The sequence below is a fragment of the Rhea pennata genome, chromosome 7 (genome assembly GCF_028389875.1).
Source record: "Rhea pennata isolate bPtePen1 chromosome 7, bPtePen1.pri, whole genome shotgun sequence".
NCBI lineage: Eukaryota > Metazoa > Chordata > Aves > Rheiformes > Rheidae > Rhea > Rhea pennata.
Window position 1 is genome coordinate 17,502,050 of NC_084669.1, and position 27,444 is coordinate 17,529,493.

Here is a 27,444-nt window from a genome sequence, read left to right on the forward strand (position 1 = left end):
CCCAGCACGCATGCGCCTCAGCCCCCCTCCCCCGGCCCGGCGGCCCACTGCCCACGCGCAGAGACACCGCCGCGTTTTATTGGCCAGCGAGTTACTGAACGCTCCCGAGCGGCTCCCACGCCGCGCTGAGGAGAGGCGGTCGCGCAGGCGCTCTGCGCGCTCCCGGGCCTGGCTCCAGAGGAGCAGGCGCAATCCCCCGCTGCCGGCGGCTTGGCCGGTTGCCGGGCATGCGCAGTGCGCACCCTTTCGGGAACGTTCTGTGTCGTCTGTCTCGCACCAAGCTTCCTCCGCAAGGGAAATCCTGTCAGGGTACGGGCCGCCCGCAGCCCCGCTCCTCCCCGCCCCGCCCCGCCCCGCCCCGCCCCGCCCCGCCTCGCCTCGCCTGCCGGCGCCCGCGCCCTTCCCTGCCGCCGCCGCCCGGGCCCCCTACGACAGTGGACCGCCCGGCCCCTTGCAGTCGGGCCGCTACCTCCCTCCCGCCCCCATTTCTTTCTTCCCCCCACCCCCGCCCCGAGCTCAGCCACCTCCCGCTCCGAGAGTGCCCCGAGCCGGCCTCGGAGGCGGCCTGCGCTGGCGGGGACGTGCCGCTCTGAGGAGGGAGTCTCACGCCAGCCTCAAGCGTCTTCTGTGGAGCGGCGGACATGGCCCCCCCCGCGGAAGGGGGGAGCCCCGCTCCTCCCTCCTCTCCCTGCCCTGGGCCCACCGCGAGCGGCAGGTGCTGACGGTGCCCAGGACCTTGCGCGATCGGAGCCGGCGAGGGTAGAGAGGGGCAGGGGAGCGGCCTTGCCTTGCTGAGGTGCCGGCCTCGCCTCTTGCAGCTGCCTGGAGCGTCTTCACGTTGGGACGAGAGCCCTAGCTGTGGAAGCCCAAGGGCAGAACAGACTGTTCCGAGCCGCGGGAGAGGGTCTGCCAGGAGGAGCTTCATCCCTGCAGCACTGCTGCTAGAGTTAGAGAAACCTGCTGCCTCTCCTCTCTGTTTCTTTTGGTCTCCTGGAGAGGAGAGGTGAGTTGCTATCTTTTGCTCTTGCCCTACTCTAGCAGTGGGGAAAAAAAAGAAAAGAAAAAGAGGCTAGCTTGCAAGCTGCAGAAGTTATTCAGGATGGCTTCAAGCCCCCGCTGACTGCTTGGTTGGTTTTACCTTGAGAGTCAGCCCTGTGAGAAGGCCCATTTGATGGAGAAAGAGATTAGCACCTTAACTGCGCGGTTCTCTCTCCTTTGCTGCAGTGCCCACTTTCACCGCTGCCTCCTGCTCTGCCTGCTCCTGCTTTCAGCATGGTAAAGAAGAATACTATCCCCGATGGGTAAGTATCCCCCACACTAAGCGAGAGGCAGGAGTGGGCACAGTCCTGCCCACAGAGAAGGGGCGCAGACCGCCCCAGGTGCTTTCTTGCCACAAGCATCTTCTCCACCATCTACAGCCAGGTAAGGTAGGTATTTTCTCCAAGACAGGAGCAACCCTGCCCATCACCCCCCAGGTGAGTATAATGCTCCAGCCTGTCTGTGAACACTTGTCCTTCATCAGCCAAATGCAGCCCTTCTTTCTAACCTTAACCCCACGTACCTACTTACCTGGGGAAGTGGGAGTGTAGTCCATCCTACTGACTACTCAGATGTTTACTACCAAGAGTGGGGAAGGAGCAGATAAGATGGGAGCATGTGGTTGCATGCATGTGGTCAAAGAATATTTTCAAGGAATAGGGTTCAGAAATTTTTTTATAAGAGGACAACGAAAATGTTTTATCAGCAAAAAAAAACCCTGCAAATGCAGTATTCTTCTGGCTTTCTAATGACTTGAGCAGGAGTGTGGATATAGTCTCTTACAGAATAGGTGTGTTTCTATTCTCAAGCTCTGTTAAAAAAAAGAAGAATGCCAAAGATTAAAAATATAACCCATGTGATGCTGCTGACAGCAATACATACTTCTTGGTTAGGAGGGTGTACTGAGATGTAAAGGTACATTGTTACAGGACTGTAACTTTTTAGGTGGGCATTAGCCTTGTTTCAGGTGAAGTGTTATCCTTGTTTCAGGTGAAGTGTTATATTGCTTTATTAAGAACATTCTTCAAAAGAGCAATAAAAAACAAAAACATGATTCCCTGTAGAATATCTGATGTAAAAGCAGTCAGTAGTAACACAAGATTAACAAACTTATAAAAATAAGTTCAAGAAACTTTACATTTTATGTCATAGCTGACAAACACAAAGATTAAAATCAAAGCACTACTTAAAGCTAAGAGTTTCTTTTTTTATAGTGTGTATGAGCCTTCAGTTAGAAATTGGACAAAAAAAGTTTGAGCTCTAATAACTTAGGCTTGCAAAAAGTAAAGCAGAAAGTTTGAAAGAATAACCACCCTACTTGCTTTCTCCATACGCTGAAATTATCACTGAAATACAGGGAATGGATGAGATGCACATTTTCTTTTTCCCTCTTGGATTTACCTGAAGTAACTCAAAACGTTTTGGCTACTTGCATTTTTCCCCCAAGTATGAAAGAAGCACTGAACTGTAGTATTGGTTTCTGTAATTAGAAACTAACACCTTCGTATCTTTTGAGGAGAGAAACCTGTGTGGTGGAGTAATTGGTTATAAAGCTAGTGCAGTCATCTGGCAAAGCGCATGATACTGAAATGCTTTCAGCTTTTCCAGATACTCTTTGATACAATTAACATTGTGTAGACATCCACAGTATGAGAGTTTGGCCTTAAAGGAATTTAAGGAATCCTAAGACCCTCATTCTCAGAGCTAGCGCAGTACTTTGTAGTACTTTGTTGTAAATCTGAGTAGTAGACCTGGAAAAATAGCAGTGAATCCTGGAAGAAAAATGAAGGTAGTTTGATTTTTAACCTAGTTGAGGCTGCACATTCAATTTACTGTCCCCAGAAATAGTTGTTGGCAGAAGTGCGATTGTGGTACGCTGTGGCCTACCACAGGCCATAAGTCTAAAGCAAGTTGTACTATAGAAGTTTAGCCTCAGTCATGTCAGAGTATTGCAGTACCAGTAAACCCAAAAATACCTCTTCTCATTTTTAATGATAGCATAAGAGAAATACTGTGGAAGATAAGCAAAATACAGTCAGTATACGTAAGGACATTTTAAAATATATCTTCTTGATACCGTCTAGAATCTTTCTGCAGTGCTGAATAATTTTTATTTAAATTCTTGTGATTATTATGGTATGCAATTCCTTGTGTCTTAAAAAAGAAAAAAAACAGACAACTTGAAGCATTGTTTCTATACCAGAATTTAGTAGGGAATAGATTTGAAAAGTCTGTTAGTTAAAGCAATACAATAAATTTGAGGTTTCAGTTACATTGTAAGTAGCTTCGGATAGTACAATTAAACAAGGAATGGTGAAATTGAGGTTTTGTTCATATGTAGAGACTGTACTCTTTTAATTAAAAGATTGTAATCATAATAAACTAAAAGCCAAGCATTAGAATAGACACAGCTAATGTTACTCCTCTTCTCATGTGGGAATAGTTTAGAAATCCATATGCCTTACGTTGGTATGGCCATATTTGTCCTAGGCATTGTGTCTTAAAACAGGCAAAAGCCTTTACTAAACTTAGTGTACACAAATCAAACTGTATTTTAGTCTATATCTGCTGTACAGAATGTAGTCAGGTACACAAACATCTTGGTTTTTTTCCTCTCTTACTTCATGATAGTCTTTGTTTTACTAATACAATTAGCAGTATTCAAACAAAAGTGTAATATATTACTGAATTCTCTCTTCAATATCATTCAAAACATTCATTGTTACAACATTGTTACAACTTCAGTGTATGTTATTTTGATACAAAGTGAACAAGTAAATTATCCTGCTGAAGAGCATAAACATCTTTTATTTTCCGAGGCTCTATTTAAGCTGAATGACCAAATAATTTGCTGTTATGCTTGGTCGTTATATCAAGATTATATAAAAATTGCTGATTATTATTTGAGTTGAACAAATAAAATATATTGGTTAATAAGATGTTTTGTAAGTGGAAAAAAAAAAGCAATTCAGAGGTCTTTGTGATGAACTGATGCATTACAAATGTATTTAAGTATCCACCTCTTACTATAGAATAAAACCTTTTTTTTCTGGTTGCTGTTTGAAATAATATTTTTAAGTATATCAAATATGAATTTGATTTTTTTAAATTGGTTAGATGGCTAATTACTGTCTCCTTCTACAACACTATGTTTGTAGGATAATTAGAAATTGGCGTTGTAAAAGGATTGTGTTACAGTACTGAGCAGCCTTGCCAGTATCAGAACTCTTGAGTGTACTCAATAGCTAAAGTAATATTAATTGCCAATATTGCTGTTGTATCTGCAGTGCAAATCTCACAATTTGTTCTTTCTGGCATGGTCTTGGTTCCGCGCCTCTATCACTGCGTTCTCATCCCATTCTGGGTGTGAAGCTATTTGCAGTCTTTGCTATGGCAGTGGGAGGAGGAGGTGGAGTGGAAGTAAGGCTTTTCCATATCCTGTTCTACCAGAAAGCATTTCTCCCTTTTCCCAGCAAAGCCTAGAGTAGAGCTAAACAGTACAGTGGTCCATTACAGACTCTTAATTCTAGAAGGTAGTGCTGGAGAAGTGTTTCATAATGAGAGGCATAGGTATAAGAGGCACTCATGTGACACCTGCTACTGAGGTTTTCACTGTGAAGTTTTAGTTTTCCACGATGTCTGAAACAGTATTGTCCCTCAGTATTTATTGTGGTGTTTTATTGGTAGACCAGCCAGTAGAGGGAGATAGAGTTATCTAACAAACTTAGTTTCACAAAATGTTGTGGTGTTTTTACAGAATTATACATGTTTATGCATCAGCATCCCAAGTTTTACCATGGATATAATTTCATAAATTCAGGCTCTGTTCTGAAAAGCATCTGCTGACGCCTTCTTGGGTGTTCTTTTTAAATGATTTTTGGTTTTGATTTTTTAAAAAAGGCCCAAGGGTGGGATGGTCTTTATTATAAGGAGAAAATTGAATTATTCCTACTTTTGCATTGTATACAGGCATATTTAACTGAATTGCTCCTCTGCAGACTTAAAACTACAAGCATTTCCACTTAGATTGTAACTATGGCATAACTGCATAATTTGGCCTACAAAATGCATATTCAAGGGTGAATGAGAAGGGAGGGTTACCTTAAGGAGAGAGTTTATTTATAAAGTAAAAGTGCCTGATACCATCAGGCACAGAGTACTTACAGTTCAAAAATGTGGGGTAGGGAAGAAATTTGTATACCTGAGTAATGATGACATCATTGCTGTACAACTGTAAGGTCCAGATTCTGTGTTGAAATACAGCAAATACAAAGTTATGCAATTACATATTCTCTGGTGGTACAGTAAGGAAGGTTTTCTCCCACACTTTACATCCCCGCTGACTGTAGTTTTTAGAGGCTATAACTTATCCATATCCCTCTTACAGAGGTTAAAGGAAAACGAAGTGATAAATCTCTGTAGTAACAGATGATTAACAGCTATATTCTATCCCTTCTGCGTATGACCTGTTCAGTATATGTTCTGTCTTGAATGTGTGTCATGGTCTGTGTAGGGGTATTTTTCCTTCAGCAGAATAGTTTTGATTCTGGAGTCTATAGAGGTGCAGAAGCCACTTGGAAAATAAGGCTGTATGTGTATCATGCAAGTACTAGTAGCCAAAAAAAGGAGGAGAGGTTGAAAGTTGTATTTTTTAAATAATCTTGCCACAGCTGAATCCATTTCACTCATAAGTTTCTCTACAGTTATATTGTAATTTTTGAGTGATTTGAAATTCACTTCCCAAGGTAAGTTCTAAACTGGTAATCCATACCGTACTACTCCATAATCAAAGATGTTTATAAGAGATTACAAAATCTCTTAGAAACCGTTAATTTGTTAAGCATAGCTTCAGCTATTGCTCTCTGAACTTACTTTTCCACCCATTGCAGCCTTTCAGGAACCTTTAATAACAGCATTGACTTTTATCTATTAGATGCAAATCATTCTGAATTAGTGCCTTTAGTTCAGTGTTAGTTCCTCCTACCCTGAAATACTCTGAAATGCTGGAATGTGTGGTTGCTGTATTGGTTGCTATGCACTGGGAAATGTAAGATGAGAGAGCTTTTATACTTAAAGTTAGTATTTGCCTGTTAAAAATACCATAATTACATTGTAGAGGTATTGCAGTATAGAGTATTTATTTACCTATTTATTTATAACAGAGAAGCGTTTTAGCATTTAGGATAGAAATAGCACTGATACCTTCCATTTTGGCAAACATACTTAAATTTTGTTTTGGTTGGGTATGAAGCTAGCTGGTGTCTACATGATCATTCAGTCTTAAGTGCTTCTGTCTAATACTCTGATGTAGACATCAGTTTCCTAGCGTATCTAAAGTAGGTTTGTGTTTCAGAAAGACTGACAATTAATTTTAACAGTTTTGCCATAAAGAACTTGTAATATATCTGTTGATCATTTGCTATGCTGTGTATTTTCACCTAATTCTGTCTCTGAGATCTAACAAGCAAAAGACATGAAGCTTTAGAGTTGTTTACAACTCAATGATTCCATCGTACTTTACATATAGGTTATTTATTAGCCTTCTAGGCCAACTTACTGTGGGAGGAATTGGTAGTGTCTTTACTTGAAACTGATACTGTTCTTAGCAAAAGAAAATCACGGAAGAAAATAAAGTACGCATCTATTTAAATGACTGAGTATAAGTTATATACAGTTGAATGCCTTGTTGCTTCAGTTCAACCTGTTACTAAACGAGGAACATACAGTTTTGGCCTGAATTCTGTCGTATTTTAGTTTAACATTCTTGTTAAGGGGATACAATAACTGTAATTTCCAGTATAATTTTCTAAATTTTAGAACTGATTCATAGTAAGATCTGTTTTAACAACTACAATTTGAGTTTGTATCAACTGAATAAAATTATCTTAATTTCATAAATTGCATTGAATAATTACAGATATTAGTAATATTTACAATCTGTGATGTGTTTTCTAGTTTATTATATGTCATTATCACATTCATTTTTTATTTATTAGCAATAAGCCAAATTTATCCAAAACATATATATTCTAGGGTTTTTTTGTTTGTTTGGATAACTGTCTTGATGTTTGACGTAACCTTTGTGGTTAACTACAGAAGCTGCAGGATTAATAATAAATTCTGTTCACTAATGCTATTGAAATTTGCCATAAACTTGTCGTTATCAGGGCTTTTCTGTAAGAAATTTCTTTTGTTATCCCACCTGAAGTTGGAGACTTCTATGCAGGCCCTGTTCATGATCCGAAGTTGATTGATCCTCAAACTTACTGTTTTTTAAAAGTGTTTTTCTAAGTTTGTTGTTGTTTGTTTTTTTATCCTTTGTCCTTTAAGAGAGGCCGTTTTACCAGTCACTGCTGTTAAAAAGCATATTGCTATTAGATTCTTGAGTTAGCACAGATCACCTATATCTGGTAACCTTTACTAAGATACATGCAACTACTTCTATTTCTTCTTTTTTCTCCCTTTTTAAGAAAGCACTTCTATGTGTTACTGCATATCTCTGAAATTTTTAGATGAAAGAAAATGGTAAAGAATAAAATATGATTTCATTTCAATTAAAATAGGTAAACAAAAGTAATGTTTTCCTGTAAGCCAGACTTAAAACCAGTTGCCAAGTAGCTGACTAGAGTCTTTAATAGCAGTAATACTACTTTTTTTTTTAACCAGAAACCATTCAAGAATCACAGTAATTTTGGGGGAGTGAGGTGGGGGAAGTGTTTTAGTTTGATTTTAATACTTGTTCCAGAAGTGATACTTTTGTTTAGAACAGCAGGTACAATTCTGTCTGTGTTTTGATGATAGTTGGGGAATGATAAAGACAAAACATGATAGGGAAGCAGGAACCGGGGATGTCAAAGAAAAAAACAGTTGTTTAATTTTTATGACTTGCTAACTTTCAGATCTTGGTCTGAATGTAGTCCCGTGAATTGTTTAACCATTTGAAAACTTAGAGAAATAAAGCTGTAATTGAAAATACATCGTGTGTGTGCAATGTGTCACCTCTCATTTAAATGCTATTCTCTCAAGTACTTTTCTGTTAGAATAGTAATTCTGGTTTTGTGGCTTTGAATAGTCTAGATTTTAAAAAATTCTGATTACCACCTTGGTACCCCATAAAAGCCTGTCGTAGCTATTTTGATGCATTTTTTTGTGCACTCCTTCAGATTCTGAAGGAAATTTGACTTGTTTGCCTGTTCTGTGTCAAGACCAAACAATATTACAGATTTTAGGACTATAGCTTGCTTTAATGTATTCTGCTAGGACTGTCTGCATTTTTTAACCCTTGCTGTGTTGCATTTTATACAGTAGTTCTCAAATTTCAGTTTCTACAGATCTGTCTGTCTTTTTCTGACCACTGTGTAAACTGGGAAGCCGCCATGATTCTCTGAAGCCGTGTGATTTCATCTTAGATACTTACCGTAACATCCTTCTGGGGTGAACACTGCCAGCTCTGTGGCCAGTGCTACCTCTATGGTGCAAATGCTAGACATAGAAATAAGTATCACTGCCTCTTTCAGGAAACTTCTGCTCTCTTTTCAGCTACTTCCTCACCAGCTTGTCTTTTTCACTGAAGTCCCCTCTGTCATCTTTTTTTAATCATTCATGATGATGGTGTCAAGTCTTCATGCTTTTGACAGCATCTTGGACTTCTGGCATTGTTTCTTACGCTTAAGATCAAACAGATCACACATCCTGTGTCACAATTTCTTCTTAACACTTATTTATGTCTTTGCACCCATAACTGCTGTTTCTCTGGCCTCCTGCAGCTCATCTTTCTTTACTGTTTTCTGTTTTTATCCAGACCTCTGTAAGAATTTTGCTTGATGTAGTTAGTCCCTGTCACCGTTACTTCCCCAGCCATATTCTTTCATTGACCTTGGAACAAACTGAATTTATTTGCTTAGCCAATCTTTATTTAATTGAACCTGCCCTTTTTTCTTTGGGATTATTTTTTGGTTCTGCATTGGTATGCAGAAATTTCATTTTAAAGATAGCATTTTAAAGATAACATACAAGGCATAACTTTTATATTTCCTGATAAAGTGCCTTCTGCTCATTTTGTATTGTAGAACTGTCATATACATTTAAAGTTTTTGATGTTTTCTTGTTGCAAGATGTGAATTTTCTTGGATGATATGTGAAGTCCCTTAGTCTGAAAGTTCAGAATTTCTGCAATCTGTTACGTAGCTAGTTTTCCAAGTAAGTTTTTAAGCAGTTTTTCTTTCTTACTCCTAGTTGCTTGGTATTTATGATAATCATGATAAATTTCCAGTCATATCATTTTTCAAGAGAAAGATCAAAGAAGACCTGAATTTCTAATTTATGGCATCTTCTGAATTAACTTACTACATAAGGAAGTTCCTAAGTTGGTCTTTTGCGGTTGGGATTTTTGAATTCTACTTTCCTTCGAAGTATTCCTAAAACTGTGCAAATGAGTAATAGAGTCTAGCTTCTTGTCAAATTTTAAAATATATTTTATGTATCTGCTTTATATATTATTTATTATATATATAAATTATATATAAAATACATTTGTCAAGCATTTTATGCCTGTTACTGGTACAGCTAACACCAAAAAGTGATTGAACTAGCTTGAAGAAGGGATACTGTGTTCTTGTTTGTTTTATGTACATAACATCTGCTGCAGTAGTTTCTATATCCCTGCACACAGTCCATTTTGTAATTTTATTTGGAAGTTTTAAGAGCAAAAGCAGGAAGAAAACTTCCTTGTCTTAAATAAGAGAATGTAATTTTCAGAGTTACTAGATTTGGCAAGAGACCAGAGTCAGTGTTAAACCTTAATTTGTTATTATTTTTAACAGTAGTTTGGATTGACTGTATGTTAAATATGCTTCATAGCATTTATTACCATTTTAAGATTAAGTGAATGAAATAGTTAAACTGTGCATAGGGCAGGTTTTAGTCTTTTATAGATTTTGGTTTGTTTTTTTTCATTGAGCAGTTCTTGTGACCAAGATACTTCATTAAGTTGTGGGCTTTGTTAGCTTCAGTAATAGTTTTCTGTACATTTACACTGTTGGTGATATTAACTGATTCACACAGACTTTATTTAACTTAAGCTAGAATAAATGAAACAGTCTCATACGGTGCCTGCTTTTTTGTTTTACAACTAGACAGCTACCAGCCTCCAAAGTTTACATGCTTGAAAATCCATCTTGAAAAACTTCTCAAGTTTAGACACTTTTCTTCTCTAATACACGATCTTTTGAGCAACACTTTACAAATGTGGTGGTTGAGAATGTGCTCAATATTAACTGATTTCATCTGACTTTTCTTGTTCCCCTCTCTGCAATTTATAAGGCATAAAGTTGATGCAGTATGTAGAATATGGTAAAAGCTTTTTCTACAACATCTCTCTGTGATGCCATGTAAAGGTTGCCCTTGTACCTTCCCACCTTACCTTTGTCTTCTGCATGACAGCTGAGCTTGCAGCAGCCTTTCTAATCATGAGCCATTATTATTTCTTTGTTTTTCATTTGTTACCATTAAGCTGAGCATCTGTTTATCTACATTGTTAGCCTGAATCTCCTCTTTAGCTCATGGTGAAAATAAAAAAAACATAAGTTGGTGCTAAAGATGTTGATGTAGTAAATGATGTAGTTTGTTAATGTCACTTAGGCTTCCTTTCACTATGCTGTAAGCATTTGCTTTGTTACTTCTGAGAATCTGTGAATGTTAATGTTAAATTTTATATATTATCACAAGTATAATTATGGATATTTCATAGAGCATTTTGCCAGCCGACATCTAGTTTTTGTTCAGGTCACAGATGGGAACTGTGAGCAAAGGAAAATATTCAGTGAATATTCAGTGAACTCTATATAGAATATATAATATTTAATATTCTATTAAAATAGAGAATGCAATTTATTTCATAAATAAGGCCATTCTATGGAAATCAGAAAGGAATCCACAGAAGTTATTGGATATTCCCTTCAAAGGGAGGATTCATTTAAACATTGCTTCAGACAATTGTAAGTGAATGGGCACCAGAATTAAAGACTCTTATGAAGATGTGTATTTGATGTTCTGATAGTTGAGGTACTCCCTGCAAACACAGAAGGGTTGTGTAAGTTTGAGGTCACCCAGTTGCATCTTCTGAGGTGAGAGAGAATTTGTACTCACATGAGGAGAAGTAATAGAAGTCTTAAATTTAGTAAATTTCTTGTTTGGTACATTGTAAGGTAAAGCTGGTATACTACTCATTGACCTGGTTTCTTCTTAAGATAAAGCTTCTCGTATTTTTTAGGTTAAAACTCTCTGGAATCTTTGAAATACAATACATCAAGATTTTCTTTAGTACAGTGTAAAATCAGTGCATATCAATTCTTTGCCTTTTTGGAATTAAAAGGATTTTGAGTGCTGTAACACAAATCTCTGTATTAGTGATTTTTGCTTCAAGCCAGAGAATGGAATAATCTCTGTATTTTTCGAAGTGCCAAGATTTAGTACAGTAAACAATAAGAGGCATATTGCAAAGTAAACACACTTGCAAAATTCATAGGCGGTGTATTTTTTAATGAAAGTAAACCTAGCATTTTATTGTCAATTAAAATTATTAATGCAAGACTATGGCAAGCTTTTTAAGGGTTTTTAGCCCAGCCAAATCGAAAATTTTGCATCCTATAAAAACTTTTTTTTACTCATTGAACCTTATCTTTCTGTTTGCTTTATATTCGTGCAACATTTTTGTAAGTGCTGCCTTACCATTTTGAGTGGAGGAATTTTTTGGAAGTTGATGCAGAAGGAAGGAAAAAACTGTTTTCAGCTGTCCTGAAGATACCTTGAAAACCAGTTCCTGGAAGATTTGCAGATTTGGGGATATAATTCTAGACTATAATAACAGTAATCATAGAGGTTATCTCCGGGAAATACTTTCTTTACTCTAGTGTTACATGGAGAATGAAGATTCATTTTATTATGGTGTCTTCTTTTAGACTTGCAGACAGTAAGAATGTCTTTATGTAAGTTATGGAAGGTGTTAAGTAAGCTTCTTCGCTGATCAGTCTTTTATTTTCTTGTAGTTGTACTCTATTGATATTCTTCCAGAATCTTTTAGAAACTCTCATGCTGTTTCCTTTATCCGGGCAGACTGCTAATCTATAAATTTTATTCAAATATATATCAACAAATGCTTTTATAGTGATTTTTTTGAAAGACTGTCTTACATAGTTTCTTGGTGAAACAAGCAGGCAGGCTACTAATGGGGGTAGATTTTTAAAAAGATTTTATTCATGTACACATTTAATTCATCAGTTTTTCAAACTCCGGTGCAGATAAGTTACGATTGCTCGCTTTACATGCCCAGGGGATTTAGGAACTATCGGAGTCTGCTGTTTGGAAATCTGAATCTTAATATGTTATGCCATTAGCTGCATGTTCTATCATAGAAAAGAAAAAATCTTGTGTTTTTGTGCTTGGAAATATTTTAAATAACTATATATTCAGGCTATGTGAAATATGACAGCAAGTTTTTGCCTGATGTTTGTAAGATATTTCACATATTTTGAAATAATAATAATTATAATTTTAAAGGAACAGTATATCTGTGTGCTTTGTTTTTTAGCAAGGTTTCATTCCTAAGAGGAAGGAATTTTATTTTAGAAGTTATACATGCAGCTGTGGGTGTCTTCTCTTGAATTACACAGTTTGAAAGCATTTGAAAATAAATACATCTTTCATTACAGATGGCGGAGCTTGACACCAGTTGGACAGCCTATACCAGGAACTAGATTTATTGCGTTCAAAGTACCTTTAAAGGGGGTATGTATAAAAACTACCTGTGATTGGCTCTATTAAATAAATGCAAAAATAATAAAGGATAACATTAATATTCGTGCAAGCTTCAGGAAAGTTTTATGAAAAAATAATGTATTTTCTTTAAAAATTCAGATTAGCTGTTCTAGTCATCTGTAATGACTTTTATATATGCTTTGCTATAAATCTGTCTCCCTTTCTTGTAAAGTTTATAACTGATATTAGTACTTTTATTTACCATTTACAAATCATAAAATTTCCATCTCCACCAGCACCATTCATTTAATCACTTTTAAATGACCCAGATTCAACATACTATTTAACAGCTTCCGATACTGTGTCCAGTTCTGGGCTCCCCAGTACAAGAGAGACATGGAGCTACTGGAGAGAGTCCAGCGTAGGGGTACGAGGACGATCAGAGGGCTGCAGCACCTGCCCTATGAGGAACAGCTGTGAGAGCTGGGCCTCTTCAGCCTGGGGAAGAGAAGACTGAGGGGGGATCTTATCAATGTGTCTATGTACCTGAAGGGAGGGTGTCAAGGGGACGGGGCCAAACTCTTTTCAGTTGCCCCGTGTGACAGGACAAGAGGCAATGGGCAGAAATTGAAGCACAGGAAGTTCCGCCTGAACGTGAGGGGGAATTTCTTCCCTGTGGGAGTGACGGAGCCCTGGCACAGGCTGCCCAGAAAGGTGGTGGAGTCTCCTTCTCTGGAGATCTTGAAGGCCTGCCTGTATGCAGCCCTGTCTCATATGTTTTAGGTGACCCTGCTGAGCAGGGAGATTGGACTAGATGATCTCCAGAGGTCCCTTCCAACCTTACTGATTCTATGATTCTATGATACCTGGTGTATCAAAGGCTAATTATAACTATGGATTAAATTGTGATATGAATAGCATATCTATGCAGCCACACCAAAACATAATTTTGCAGAAATCAAACACTCACTAAAAGATGCCAGCCACTGCATACTTTTAAAATTATAAATTCAGATTACCAGCCTCACAAGCAAAAAGCTTTGATGATCTGAACAAATGCAGTATGTTTAAAACAACTCCTTATAGATTTCTTCTAATAATGTTTTTACCTTAATTATTTTTTTACCAACATGTTGTAGCATCTTACTAAGTTAGACAATATATTTAGAAATGTCTTACTTTTAGAAACAGCAGTCTACCTCAGTGTTAAGTGTTACTTTACATAGTACATAGCTTTTATCTTCAAAGGAAAAGTTCTTTTAAGTTTTATTCTAGATTTTTTGTGGACTCAGTTGTCACTTCACAGTTGCTAAGTTGTTTTAAATTTCATTAAAAATTACTCCTGGATAGCTGAGAAATACCTGACTCACATTCATTTTGTTTGGACTTAAACAACTTCCACTGTTTTTTCAGTAGTGCACCAATATCTGAAGTAGATAGGATTATATACTTGCATAGGCTTTCTACCCCATTATTCTTTTTATCTCAAGCTTCCCAATCACATACTAGCTTTGATAGGGCTGTTCTGCTATTTATTGTTTAATTGGGATTTCTGTCTGTTTACAGGCATGAGATAAGTGCTTGTTAGCATCTTAGATTAGAATCTGTACAGACAGTCAGAAGAAATCACTAGTTACCCAAGAGCATGTGTAGTCCTAAAATGTATATGGTCTGTGGCTGCCTTCCTTTTCATTAGTTTTGAGCCCAGTCTACTTGAATTTCTGATTGACAAAAGACCTGAGAGATGCTGCTGCATCTGTTTTGGCACTATCTCTGTTGGTTGTGGCTGAGCCTGTGTCAAAAGGCTCTCACAGTGGACAGTGCACTGTTCAGAGAAAATCCAATCTTGCCTATATGAGGTGTTTTCATATGTAGAGTGGATCTGTATGGAGAACACATTCAAAAAAAAACCCACAGCTACAACAGGATAAGTAAACATTGCTCCCACTATTTCTTCAAACAAAATTATTTATTACGTGCCAACATGCAGCTTCCTTAGCAACTCTCTTTGAATCTTATTTAATAGTTCTGAGAGCTAAATGACATAAAAATACATTCTGCTAAGAGATGAAGCAGACAAAAATGTCTGCATGTTTGGGGGGAGAAAGTTAAACCTTTTAGAAGAAACAAATTCTTGCATCACAACTTTGAATGTTTATGTGAAATGGTGATTTCACATTATTGTGCAAGACAAAGTAAGTTTGGGGGAAAGGGGACTGTGCTATTTTGCTTTTTGCTGTTACTTAGTTACTTAAAAATCTGTCTGTGCTTCGTTTTGTAGATTGTTTTGTCTATGAAATTTGGTGCATAGTTTAATTTTATTAGTTTGTGCAGATGAAACTTGCGCACATTTTTTTACCTTATGAATAGGAATACACACAAAATTCATGATGGTTCCATTTATTATCAATATAATACATGGATACATTTCTGTAAACATTGCCCTTTGAATACTCATTTTTCCTCATTGTGATGAAAACAACTGAATCTTCTCAAAAAAGAAAGTTACTAGAACTTTAAAATAAAGTCTTTCATCTCCATTTTTATTATAGGCCATTAACCAGAGGCTTACTCCAACTCAGAAATTCACACCAAAAGACTTAATAGCTGCGATGAAAGCCCTAAATGTGGAGCTTGGATTAATTATTGATTTAACATATACCACGCGATACTATGAAGTTAAGGTAATGCAAGAATAATAGCAAAATAAAACCATTACAACTATTTTTGTTTTAAAGTATTTGCATATATGCTCACCTTGAACTGGAATAAACAAGTGAGCCATGTAGGCTTATTTTGTGTGTCTAGCAGGAACAAAATTTTTATCAGAGAGGAAAGAACAGCTAGTTGCATCTGTGGTTTATTTGTGTTATGGGAGCTCAGAGTAATGTATTAAGATAAGGGTGCCAGGCACCACAGAAAAGATGCAGGAGACTGCAGCCTGTACTCTGAAGATATTCTTATTTACGTTAAGGTTTTTTTTAAAAATGATTTCTTTACTACTCTCCAATGGAATCTGTCCAGATGACAGTACATTTTTTAATTACTTTCTTCATTTAAAATTTGTTACCAGCATGGTCCAAACAATTTTGATTGCCCTTTTAATGCATTGAGATGCATTAATGCATATATAGGAATGTTGTAGTTGACTGTTAATGTTCGGATATGCATGGACCATAAGAACGAAAGTGGGGGATGTGTGATTATGGGTGGGAGGGGTGAATATTGCTGGTAACTGTAAAATGGATTAGATTTGAGATAAAGGAATCTTCTCTCTTAGTGTGCTGCTTTAACAGGGATAAGTAACTCTTCTGTAGAAACTCTGATTTTTGTTTCAGATCAGGTCTTTATAACAGAAAGGTAAATGGTAGTTTCTAAAAGTGTGTCTCTTTTTATAGGATTGTGTTAAGTTCATTTTCAGTTGCTGGTCAGGATTTGATTTACTGTTTTATATCAACATTATTTTAAATACTGTTTAAGATTTTTCGTTGATGAAAGATTTCAATAATTTTTGCAATTTTTTTCTTCTTGTTGCTAGGATTTACCTAAAAGTGTGCAGTATAAGAAACTTTATACTGTTGGACTTGAAGTCCCCGATAATGCTACTATCCTACAGTTCAAAAAATGGGTCAGAAAATTCCTATGGGAAAATGCAGGAAATGGTAATTATCAGCATCTTATGCTGTAAAAGACCAAAATTTTATGTCAGTGGTAACTGTGTGATTTATTAATTGCAACCAATATTCACTTTAAGACATCAGAGATCTCAAACTTTCCATAACAGGGTCCATTATATTCTTATAAGAAGATGCATTTTGTGAACTACCAGTTCTCTTTGCATTTTAAACATGTCATTTTCAAATATGACATGAGTTATTTGAATGCCCTTCCTAATAGTATTATACCTGTATCTGTGTTATGTGTGAAAGCACCTGCAGATGAGAAAACTGTCCTTTGGTTCGCTGATAATTTTTAAATGCACTCCTGAGCCACAAACATACATTGCTTGATGCGTAATTTCAAGGCTTTTCATACTACTTTATGTTGTTACAGTTAGGCTTTTTTTTTTAATGATAATTCCATAACTGTACTGGAGAAGGCTGCCAAGTTGAGTATTTGTTGAACGCCCCCATCTGAACTCCACCATCTAAGTACCTATTATACAAAGCTTAAATCAGTTGTCCACATCCATCTGACTTGGAATACGTGGTGAAAGATAAGGCTTCCATCTGTCTAACCTGAGCTGCTCAGGTGTCCCATCACTTCTATCATAGCTTTATAGCCATGCCTTTATAGATGTTCTAGATAGCATAGGATTCCTCACATGGGACCGGGCACAGATACGTGGGCAACCTAAGACAGGCTGTTTAATCAGATGTAGCAGTTTTTTTGAATTATGAGTCAATTATTGTGCTCATATCATAGCAATTCTTAAAAATAAATTTACAGATACAACATCAGCGTTTCCACAGAGCGGATCTGTTACTGTTTTAGAGTATGTGTGTTAGAGCAGTTTTCCCTGAGCTGTTATAAGGCATTTTTCTGTGAAATAAGTTTGTGTGAGGTTTTTATATGCCTGTTTGCTGCTTTTACTTCCTCACATTTTTGCTAGTGATTCTGTCTGGGTAGATGTTAATGTCTTTGATATTGGAGGACCATTCTTTCAAGCTTTCTTATGCTATTTGATCTGGCCACTGTGGCATTATCTGTCAGAAAGTAGAGGGTTTTAATTGCCCAAATGCTTACTGTTTTTGCTCCAGAACAGAATGATTTTTTTGCTGTGGCTGGTCAGCTGTGAGTGAAAGAGCGCTGACCTAAATCTCAGGTGTGAGAGCTTAAATTGGAAGTGCTGAGAAAATGACAAGGTACAAGAAAAAGTTAACTTCCTGAATAAGGAAAAAAGTTTGCAAATTCTTTTACTGACTTTTTTTTTTGGGGGGGGGGGTTGTTTGTTTTTAGGAGGAAGTACAAATTAGTATAAACTACTTGGGAATTACTAGTTTTCTTCTATCTAGTAATTTTTAATGTTGCAAAGAATTGTCTTTATTTGAATCTAATTATTTCTGATTCTCAGAATCAAGAGACTCAATTCCTAATTTGCTGTTGAACGAAGACTAGGAGTTCTAGCTAGTAAAACCGTTCTGACAGGGTTTATATAACTTCAGAGGCGTGAGAGTTTTCATTTTTGTATTAATATATGTAATATTATTTGTAAGTTGTGCTCTGTTTTAGATTACCCCTAAACTTTCTCAGGATTTTCCTTACAAACAACTTTGAGTAAATTGCTTATTTAGTGGTTGAATTCTTAGGACACTGACCTGGAATAAACTAACATCATCCCATTATAATCGCATTCTGTGGCAGATAGTTACATTGCATCTCATTCAAAAATTTACAGAAGTCCCATTTTAAAGACCTTCTGTCAGTACTTTGTGTCTACCGGAACTTTGTTCTACTATTTGTTAAAATTTATCTTCTAACAACTAGCCTAAAACTCTGAATCAGTTAATAATATTTATTCTTATGCCAACTTTGCCCCTTAAGTGTTTTTTCTTCTCCACCTATGACACTGTATTCAGAATAGTGTATGCATGAATCTGAACTCCTCATTGCTGTAGTTCAGCCCAGTAATTATCCACATTTTTTGTCCAGTTAATGAATTCCTCTAGTAATATATTTCAAACCCCTAGACATTAAGGACATTATGTGTATTTTCTATTTTTTACAAGGTTTGCAGAAATCTGTAAGGTAATCTCTTCAGTTTTACATTTGCTAGTTGTTAAAATTTACTTTCAAATATGTACTTCTTGGGTTTGTTTTGTTTTTTCTTTCCCTGTTAACTGCAGTTGTGGCTGAAGGCAGGTAACTACTTGTGTTATCACTCCTCTTCCTTTTTCTTGAATTCTGCAGTTAATCTCAGTCTTCACAGGTTTGGAAGTAATTAGTTTGCTGCTAGAGGTCCAGCATGAAGTGGACAAAGTCTGGATGTGTCTGTTCTTTTACAAGCGTGACAGTATAATTTTTTTAAATAGCAAGCATTATTTATCACTGCTTTACTAGGAAAGTACATTTTTTTCTGTTTTGCATTAATTCTGTAGTAATTTCACTCTCTGAACTATTGAAGTCTTGTGTTCTCCTTTTTGATAGAGAAACTCATTGGCGTTCACTGTACTAATGGAATTAATAGAACTGGCTACCTTATATGTAGGTAAGAGTTACATTAAAACTGAAATCATTGTTCACAAAGATAGTGTGCTTATATTAATCTGTAAATCACATGGAGCAATAATTTGATCTTGTTTTCCTTCAGGTATCTTATTGATGTTGAAGGCTGGGATCCAGAGGCAGCAATCCAAGGTATCTTACACAGTTTGAACTAAGGCAAATGTTTGTGTTGTAATTAACAAAATAATTCTGTTACAGTATTCTTAGAGCTTTCATGTGCTGGCTTCCACAGAAGAGTTCCTCTGACTGTTGATTCTATTCTAGACGAAGTTTGAGGATTAGCAAGTTGGCACCATAGTAGAAGGATGTTTCAGTTTCTTAAAATCTGGGGGTTTTTTGTTTTTGCTTTGAATGATTTTTCAGTCATAAGTAGCTTCCCCTACTCTTTTTTTTTTTAAAAAAAAAGACTTGCTGCAATGATAGCAGATTGCTGCAGTATTTAATACCAAATCAGAATGTTTTCAAATTCATGATCTTGTGATGAACAGAAATGTACCTTCACATTTTTTTGGGGCTCAGTTTAAAGACATTGTTAGACTCGTATCTTTTCTTTTTTAGCTTTCGGTGATGCTAGAGGTCATCGCATGGATGGTCTTGTGTATCTCACAGATCTCAGAACACAACCGATGAGAAGGTAAAAGGCTTTTAGTTTGTGTGCTTAAAATTTTCCAGCATGCCCGCTGGTATTTTGAAAAGCTCACTTCCAGTTGTAAGCCAAACTGCCCTCTCTTAAACTTTTAATATGCAAATGTGCATATTTTGTAAGACTTCTGATAGGAGTAACATGAAGTGAAATATACTTCTTCCATTTATCTTTTTAATTTTAATGGTTGATCTAACTGATTTTACTACTGAGCATTGGTGTTACTGTATCATACTCTCCTAAATACATTCAGTCAATCAGTATTCCCTTATTATAAGTTTGAGAGCAGCCACTGCAAAGAACCTCATAATAAGCTCTGTGGCCTACTTGCTGTTGTTAGCATGGTAGAACGAGATATTTTAAAAGGAAGTACGGCAGTTTTAGAAATAAAAATGTATGAGCGAAGCTTCCCAAAGTGAAATATTCTGCTCCTCTGTTGGTACCACTTGTATCCCTGATGCATAAAAATTTTATTTTTCACATTCGTACCCTATTGTACCTAGGAATAGCTAGCCTTTGCCTCCTACAGTGATATCTCATAGCAGTAAATTGGTTTTAAAATAATACCTGACTGATTCAGGTATTTTTAATTTAATTGAATGCCCTTTGGTCTTGTTTAACTGCCATCATTTTTATAGTCTCTGCATGATTAAGTTAGTCTAGTATCAGATTTTTGAATAGGTGTAGTGCTTGTCTCACATGCTTTAGGGTGTTGTTCTAAGCTTATGAAGTTTAGGTATTCTAAGATTATGAAGTTTAGGTATACTCTTTTGTTCCCTCTACCCCATCCCAAATAAATTTACAAAATTAAAATTTACTAGGATAATTAGGAGCACCTATAAATTCAATTTATATGCAGAAAGTTCTGTCATTCTCAGCTGAATAATGTCTTTTTTCCCCCCTCATTAGTATATTTAAAAAGGAAGCTTACTTGAGATGTTTTTATTCTCCCTAGTAACCTTGGAATGGATGTGTGGGATTCAGAAGAAGATACTGTTCCTCCACCACATGCAATGGAAGGACCTGTAGAACGGTTCCCAAATGAAGATTTTCAAGGGTAATGGGCTGAAACATCTAATTAGAAGCCAACAAAAACACATAGTGGAAAAGATAAAGATCTCTTACTGTGTGCTATTTTTTTTTTCTACTAGAAATTCACTATTATGTTACGGAAGGGTCAGCTGATTTTGACTGCATTGAGGATGATGTTTTGAAACACTGAAAGTACTGTAAATATTTTAGCTTAAAAAAGTTTTTATGGATATGGACTACCCATGCAAAATACATTTACAAAATTTGACACAGCAATGAAAAGATAAAAGAATGTCTTCTATTAGAAGTCCTTAAGTCATTAGATTCACTATGGAAAATTTTACAGTTCAATGGTTCTTTTGCTTTAATTTGCTATACTTCATCCATCCTATATTATTCTAGATAAGTTTGCAATTTTTTTAATTACTTCAGAATCACTTTGGTTTTGTCTTTTTTTTTTTAACAAGTATTATGAAATTAGTTAAATGTTTGTTACAGCTTCTGCTGTGACACTTTTTGAAAGCTTTGTAATCTTACTGCACAGTTTAGATTCTTTAATAGCTTGGATACCAATATATTTTACTTACTATGTTTTTCAATTTGTAGTGAAAAAGGCTTGGTTTTTTTAATAACTTGTGGCACATACAAGAATAGATGCTCTATTTAAGATAAAAACTTTACTTCACAGGCCTGGGAAAAGATTAAGAATTTATGATGACCACTCACACAGCGATTTGCAAGGACAGATACAGTTGAGAGATTTTGATTTCATTAATAAGGGGCCTGGACAAAGACGAAGGCCATTTCATGACCACCAGTCTCAGGATGATTTACGAACACCAGTGCAGATGAGAAATTGGGACTACAATAGGGGACCAGGACAGAGGCGAAGACCCTTTCCTGATCACCAGTTTTATGATGATTACCAAGAAGATATGCAGCTGAAGGACCTAGAATTCAGTAACAAGGGACCTGGACAACGACTGAGACCTTTTCATGGGCACCAATTTCATGATGATTTACAAGTAGAGAGACAGTCAAGAGACTTCGAATTTAATAGGGGCCGAGGACAAAGGCAGAGATCTTTTCCTGACCATTCATCTCACAGTGATTTGCAGGAAGATGTGCAATCAAAGGATTTTGATTTTGTTAGCAGGGGCCGTGGCCAGAGGCGAAGACCCTTCCATGACCACCAGTCTCACGATGAATTTCAGAACCAGATGCAGTTAAAAGAGTTAGATTTTGTCAACAAAGGTCCTGGACAAAGACTGAGGCCCTTCCATGACTATCAGTCACATGATGACTTCCAGCCACAGATGCAACTGGGAGATTTTGAATTTGTTAAAAGGGGCCGTGGGCAGAGGTTGAGACCTTTTCATGATCACCAGCCTCACAATGACTTACAAACAGAGATGCAACTAAAAGATTATGATAATAAAGGTCCTGGACCAAGAAACAGACATTTTCATGACCAACAGTCTTATGATGACTTACAGGAACAGACTCAGTTAAAAGATTTTGATTATGCTAATAAAGGACATGGACAAAGGCTGAGATCTTTTCATAATCATCCAGCTCATGATGACTTGCCACATGAATGGTGTTCAGACAGGTAAAGTATCCTCTTGCTGTAAGAAGAGAGTTAAGAGAATAAAAGTGTAATCCTCAGCACTTAAAAGTTACATTTCAAACTTGAAACTTGAATTTTCAAGTTTGGAATTTAACTTATAAGTGCTGAGGATTACACTTTTTGTATATATTATCTTAAAATAATTATCCTTTTCAAATCATATTTGATCAATTCATTAATTTTTCTTTTTTTGATTTATGGGAGGGTTTGGCCTATGTTGGAGTGTTGCAACTTTAAAAGCCAGCATTTCTTATTTAGAATTTAGAAGGTTGGATTTCTTTGATTTAAAGCATATGCATTTCCTTTACCTCTTTAGAGTCAACTTGAAACAAAACTGTTTGTCCCACTTTGTTTATAGTGAAACTTACATTTAAAAAGCAATCCTCAAAACAGCAGAGAATATAAAATTTTATTTATGCCCGCAGCCAAACTGAGATAGACAGTAATATTACAGGGAAGTTTGACTTTCCCTTATTTATTTCATAAATTAATCATTTGTTAACAATCCTTTCCTTTTTGAACTAGCCTTTTCATATTGTCCAAAATATATATATCACTTATTTGTAAACCTGTTGGACTTAATAGTACAATTTCTGAGATAAGCTTTCAAAATATTTTCTATAATTCAGAAAACAACAATGTATTTCGGATACTGGGCTAGTAAAGTCTGATTTATTTTTAATCATACAGCTGAAAGATTATTATATCATTATACTGACACTCACTATTTTGAGGTGATAATATGATTAAGATTAAAATTTTAGTATTAAAATTTATTTTTTAAATTAAAAGTAAAAAGATTTTCATCTCCTAAAACCATATTTATATTTGTCAAAAGCTTACAACTGTTTTTACTCTTTTTAACATGTGATTCTTCTCATTATTTTCAGAAGTCAATCTTTTTCATCCCATGAAAATGTACCAGAATCTCATTTCTCCTCATCTCCTTCACTTCACAGAGATTATGGGTCTGATAGTGATGACTTTAAAAGAAGTTACAGGTAAATACCAGTTTTCATATGTTGGGTTACTCACCTTTACGCCATTGTTCCCCTAGTATTGCAGCTATAAAATATATAAATGTACAATGTAAAAATTGGTGTTAAAATATTTGCTTAAATATAGCTTAAACCCATGTATCTGAACACTGACCAAATAGTGATTAAACTGTGATCCATCTATATTAGGTTTGAGTGTCTTCATGATGTTTATGTCATTATGGCTTGAGAATCCCTGACTTAGGCGATTGGCATGGCAAGCATGATTCAAGCTAAGTTACTACAAAACGTGAAAAATTCTTGTCAAAGAAAAAAGCAAAGTACAGGTGCTATGTTTAACTTTCACTAGTGCCTACAACTACCTAACTGAAGGGTACAGAAAAGAGAGCACCAGATACTTCTTAAACATGCACAGTGATAGGATAACATGCACAAGTCATAACCTGAGAAATTGTGGTTAGATACACGGAAAAAGTTTTAATATGAGGATGGTTAGACACTGTAACAAGTTGCCCCGAGAAGTTGTAGATTCTTTTATCTTTTCAGGTACACAAAACTTGCCTGGACATGACCCAGAGCAACCTTATCTAGTTGGACTTACAGGTGGTTGGATAGGTATTTCTAGGGAACCCTTCCAACCTAAATTAATCTATGCTTCGGTGAAGGAAAAGATACTAAAATTACAAAGATTGTTCTGAATTGGTTTTATATGCCACTTATTTTACAAAATAACTAAGGTACTTGTGAGTAAAGAGAATCCAAAACAAAAAGTATATATGCGCACCTGTCATTTTAAGATCCCTCTATATATATTTTGTAGAAATACAAATACTGCAGAAGAATGAATTAAAATATTTTGAGATACACTTCCAAAGTATATTGTTGCTTATCGAGACTGTAGCAGAGAGCTATTATTATGTGTTCTTCACAGGAATGAAAACATGGTCCCTAGGTAAAGAAACTCTCAGTGAATAAGGAACTTTAATTAGAAAAAACACTTGAAAGAAAACACTTCCTAGTAGAATTACCTAACGTAAGTTGTAACTTTTTGTTCTCATTACAGTAATCGACCAAATTGTCCTGAAGAGAATAGGAGAATGCATCCTTCAGATGAATTTAATAGAGGAAAAAACAGATTTGCACCATATTCTTCACGTACAATGCATTCATCTTCATCTGTACACCAGGAAGATAGTTCAATAGACTATGAAAGAAAACCTTTTCAAGGTGAAACTGCAAGAGAGATGGAACAGGGCAAAAGGTTACCAGTTGTAACGGTTGATTACAATTACGGTTTGCCATTAGATTATGGACCTGAAGAGGAAGAGAGGACACAGTATGATTTACCTCCAAGGGACCGCTACAACTGGAATTGAATAAAAAGGACAGTGTTTGCTGAGCTTAGACTTACATTTACCCATTTTACTTTGTATGTGGACCATTTTTTTTTTTTTAACAAATTAGAGAAGCGCAAATTTTGATAGCAGAGAACTTGTCTCTGTTGTAAGATTAGCGTCTACTGATGTTTGGTTCTTAAATTTATTAGGATGTATTTGTTAAGTGTAGTTGGAGAAAAGGTCTAAGTACCCATGGAATGAAAATAGTCTTTCCTTTTAGTGAAATTGGAAACCTATATCTTAAAGCAAACTACTTTCTGACAGATAGTAATTGTGTCTTTTATTTTAAATTTAATATGTAATGTCAAGGTGCAAAACTTATAATAAAATACTGCACCATCAGGTGGACTAGCATTGAGATTATAGAAAAGCTACTGTGAAACAAGTGAAACAGTTGTCAGCTTGATCTTTTAACTTGATAATAGCAGTTTGAATTAATGCTAGCAAAACCGAATGTCTTTGTCTTGAAACCTTTACTACTTAAGAGATATCCTTAAAATAGACACTTACTTTTAATAATAGAACTTAACATGAGATGAAGTTTTGGTTCTGTGGATTGAGTGCACAACTGATGGGTAAGATGAACTTGTTCCACCATAGTTAAATGGTTTGTCTATATCCTGTCTTCTCTTTTGGTATTTTCAAAGTCTGCGAGATCTCTGCAACACTGCAGTTTAATTCCAGTTTTTCTGTACATCAACTGAAGAGGCCTACGTTCACTGTCTTTCATAGCAGATTTTTTTCCCCCAGATTGCTAAGAACTTGGAACCAGCTGGTTTTCAAACACTGTAAATGTCAAACCTGCTTTTCAGTAACCTGAAGATCCCATCCTGATTGTTTATTCCTGATCTCATAGATTATATATGTTTCAGAATAGCCCTGTACAGATGAATTTCACAATTTTCTCAGCAACCCATCGGAATGAGGTAGCTTATATTATCAGCTTGTCCATCTCGGCTAGCCAAGATTGCCTGCAGGGTAAGCGCATACACTTCCCTATTTGTTAGTCGGATCTGTCTCCTTCTGTTGTGTTTTCTACTAGCTTCTGGTTACAGTACGGCAGAGTAATTTACTCAGAGTAGAAAAATAACATCTTCAGGTAAGTTTCTTTTAGATTCATGCATTGGAACAATCTCCTCTGGAGTGCCACTTCACTGGATCTCCAGAAGGAAGTGCGATAAACAGTGACTAAGTTCATGCCAGCAGCTGCCTCCCCCTGTATGTAAACAAATCTTAGTTTATAGGACAGAAAATAGTATTAATACAATACCCAGGTAAATGAAAAATTAAATTTTACAAATTTAATAATTTTTACCTTTTAAATAATATATTTTCAAAGGGGGCATCATAGTGAATAAGGATAAAGCTAGACCATGGCATTAAATTTAACAATTAAAATGAATGTTTCAGGGAACACAAGGTGTTATGCAGTTAAAAAAACTGCTTGAAAAGCAGCATAGCTGGAAAGCAAAAAGCAAGAAGGTGTAAGTGTGCACTAGCAACTGCAATAATAAGAGTTCATAGCTAGAATACACAGACCTTTTTTGGCTTTTAGTAGCAGTGTAAAAGTTAGATTTCTGATCTCCTGGTTCTGTGGCTACTAAATAAGCACTAGACTTTCAAAAGCTTGGAATGTCTAGCAACTCCGGTTAACTTGCATCATATGCAAAAAGTTCCAGGAATCAAAGGATTCTGTGAATATATGCCTGATTGCCTTTACAACTCAGAACAACTTTGGCTTTGTTCATTATACAAAGTAAATAGTTCTCTCTTTCACAGCTGTGACGCTTAATCAATGTCACAACACAAGTAAGCAATGAGTAGGATATAATTTATTATTTTGCAGGCATAGGCTATTCACATATCAGAGGAACAGAAAGAAAGATCAATCAATAGTTAGCAAATAAAGCAGAGTCTACGTACCACCAAGCAATGTGGGCGCTCAACCTCGAGGAGTTTCCTGGTCAGGTGTCCCCAAACCAGGGAAGAGGCAACTTGCATCTGTCTCTCCTAGTGAAAGTCCCCTTCCCTTACCTACAGATACACCTGACAGTGATGACCACAAGTCGTAAGACAAAACTTTGTTCAGCTGGTGGAACTAAGATGTGGTTCGGATGAAACAAAGATGTGGTTCCAGGTGGTCAGTTCTTGGCAAATTGTCCTGTTCACGGGACAGTGCAGCTGTCCAAGTTCTATTAATAAAGCAAGTTGTATCAGCCCTCAGGTATCTGCTCATATTAATAACTTATATAACAGTGGCTGGAGGGCAGCCTGTGGAAGCAGGTGTGCCTTTGGTGGAACAGTGGGGTTCAGTGTAGCCTCCCCTACAACAGCAGCTAGTCAATTTTATTTCTCATTAAATCTGTGGTTGTGAGAATGGTGCAGCCTCATTCATGTGGTCTCAGGAATAAAACGCTAAATATAATCCAATTTTGGAACTGAGCACTTAGTATTAAGAAAGAATAGCATTTCTTTCCTTGCTTGCTCTTTTATAAATAATGAGGGACACACTAAGAATCATTAATGTATGTTTCTTTATTTGGGGGGAAGGAAGATCTGCAACTCAGACTACTATATTCTTAAGTTCTTACAAAAACAAACAAACGTGGTGGTATTCTCCAGCGGAGAGCTAAGAATTAAGGACTGACATTACAAATGTCTTTGTTTTTATACTATGTAAACGGTATTCATAAAATGAATAAAGAGCAAAAATTTGTGAAAGTTAAA

General features: G+C 36.4%; 1 protein-coding gene across 1 annotated transcript; it reads left to right on the plus strand.

Annotated features, from left to right (window-relative positions):
- The first annotated feature begins 259 nt into the window (after positions 1-259).
- Positions 260-27,444, plus strand: LOC134142975 (uncharacterized). The gene is made up of 12 exons (XM_062580572.1): positions 260-309; positions 819-1,003; positions 12,747-12,822; positions 15,345-15,476; positions 16,331-16,454; positions 18,940-19,000; positions 19,103-19,149; positions 19,576-19,651; positions 20,616-20,717; positions 21,381-22,304; positions 23,213-23,323; positions 24,384-27,444. The coding sequence occupies exons 4-12, from the start codon at positions 15,405-15,407 to the stop codon at positions 24,694-24,696; spliced, it is 1,830 nt and encodes a 609-aa protein (XP_062436556.1). The 5' UTR covers positions 260-309; positions 819-1,003; positions 12,747-12,822; positions 15,345-15,404; the 3' UTR covers positions 24,697-27,444.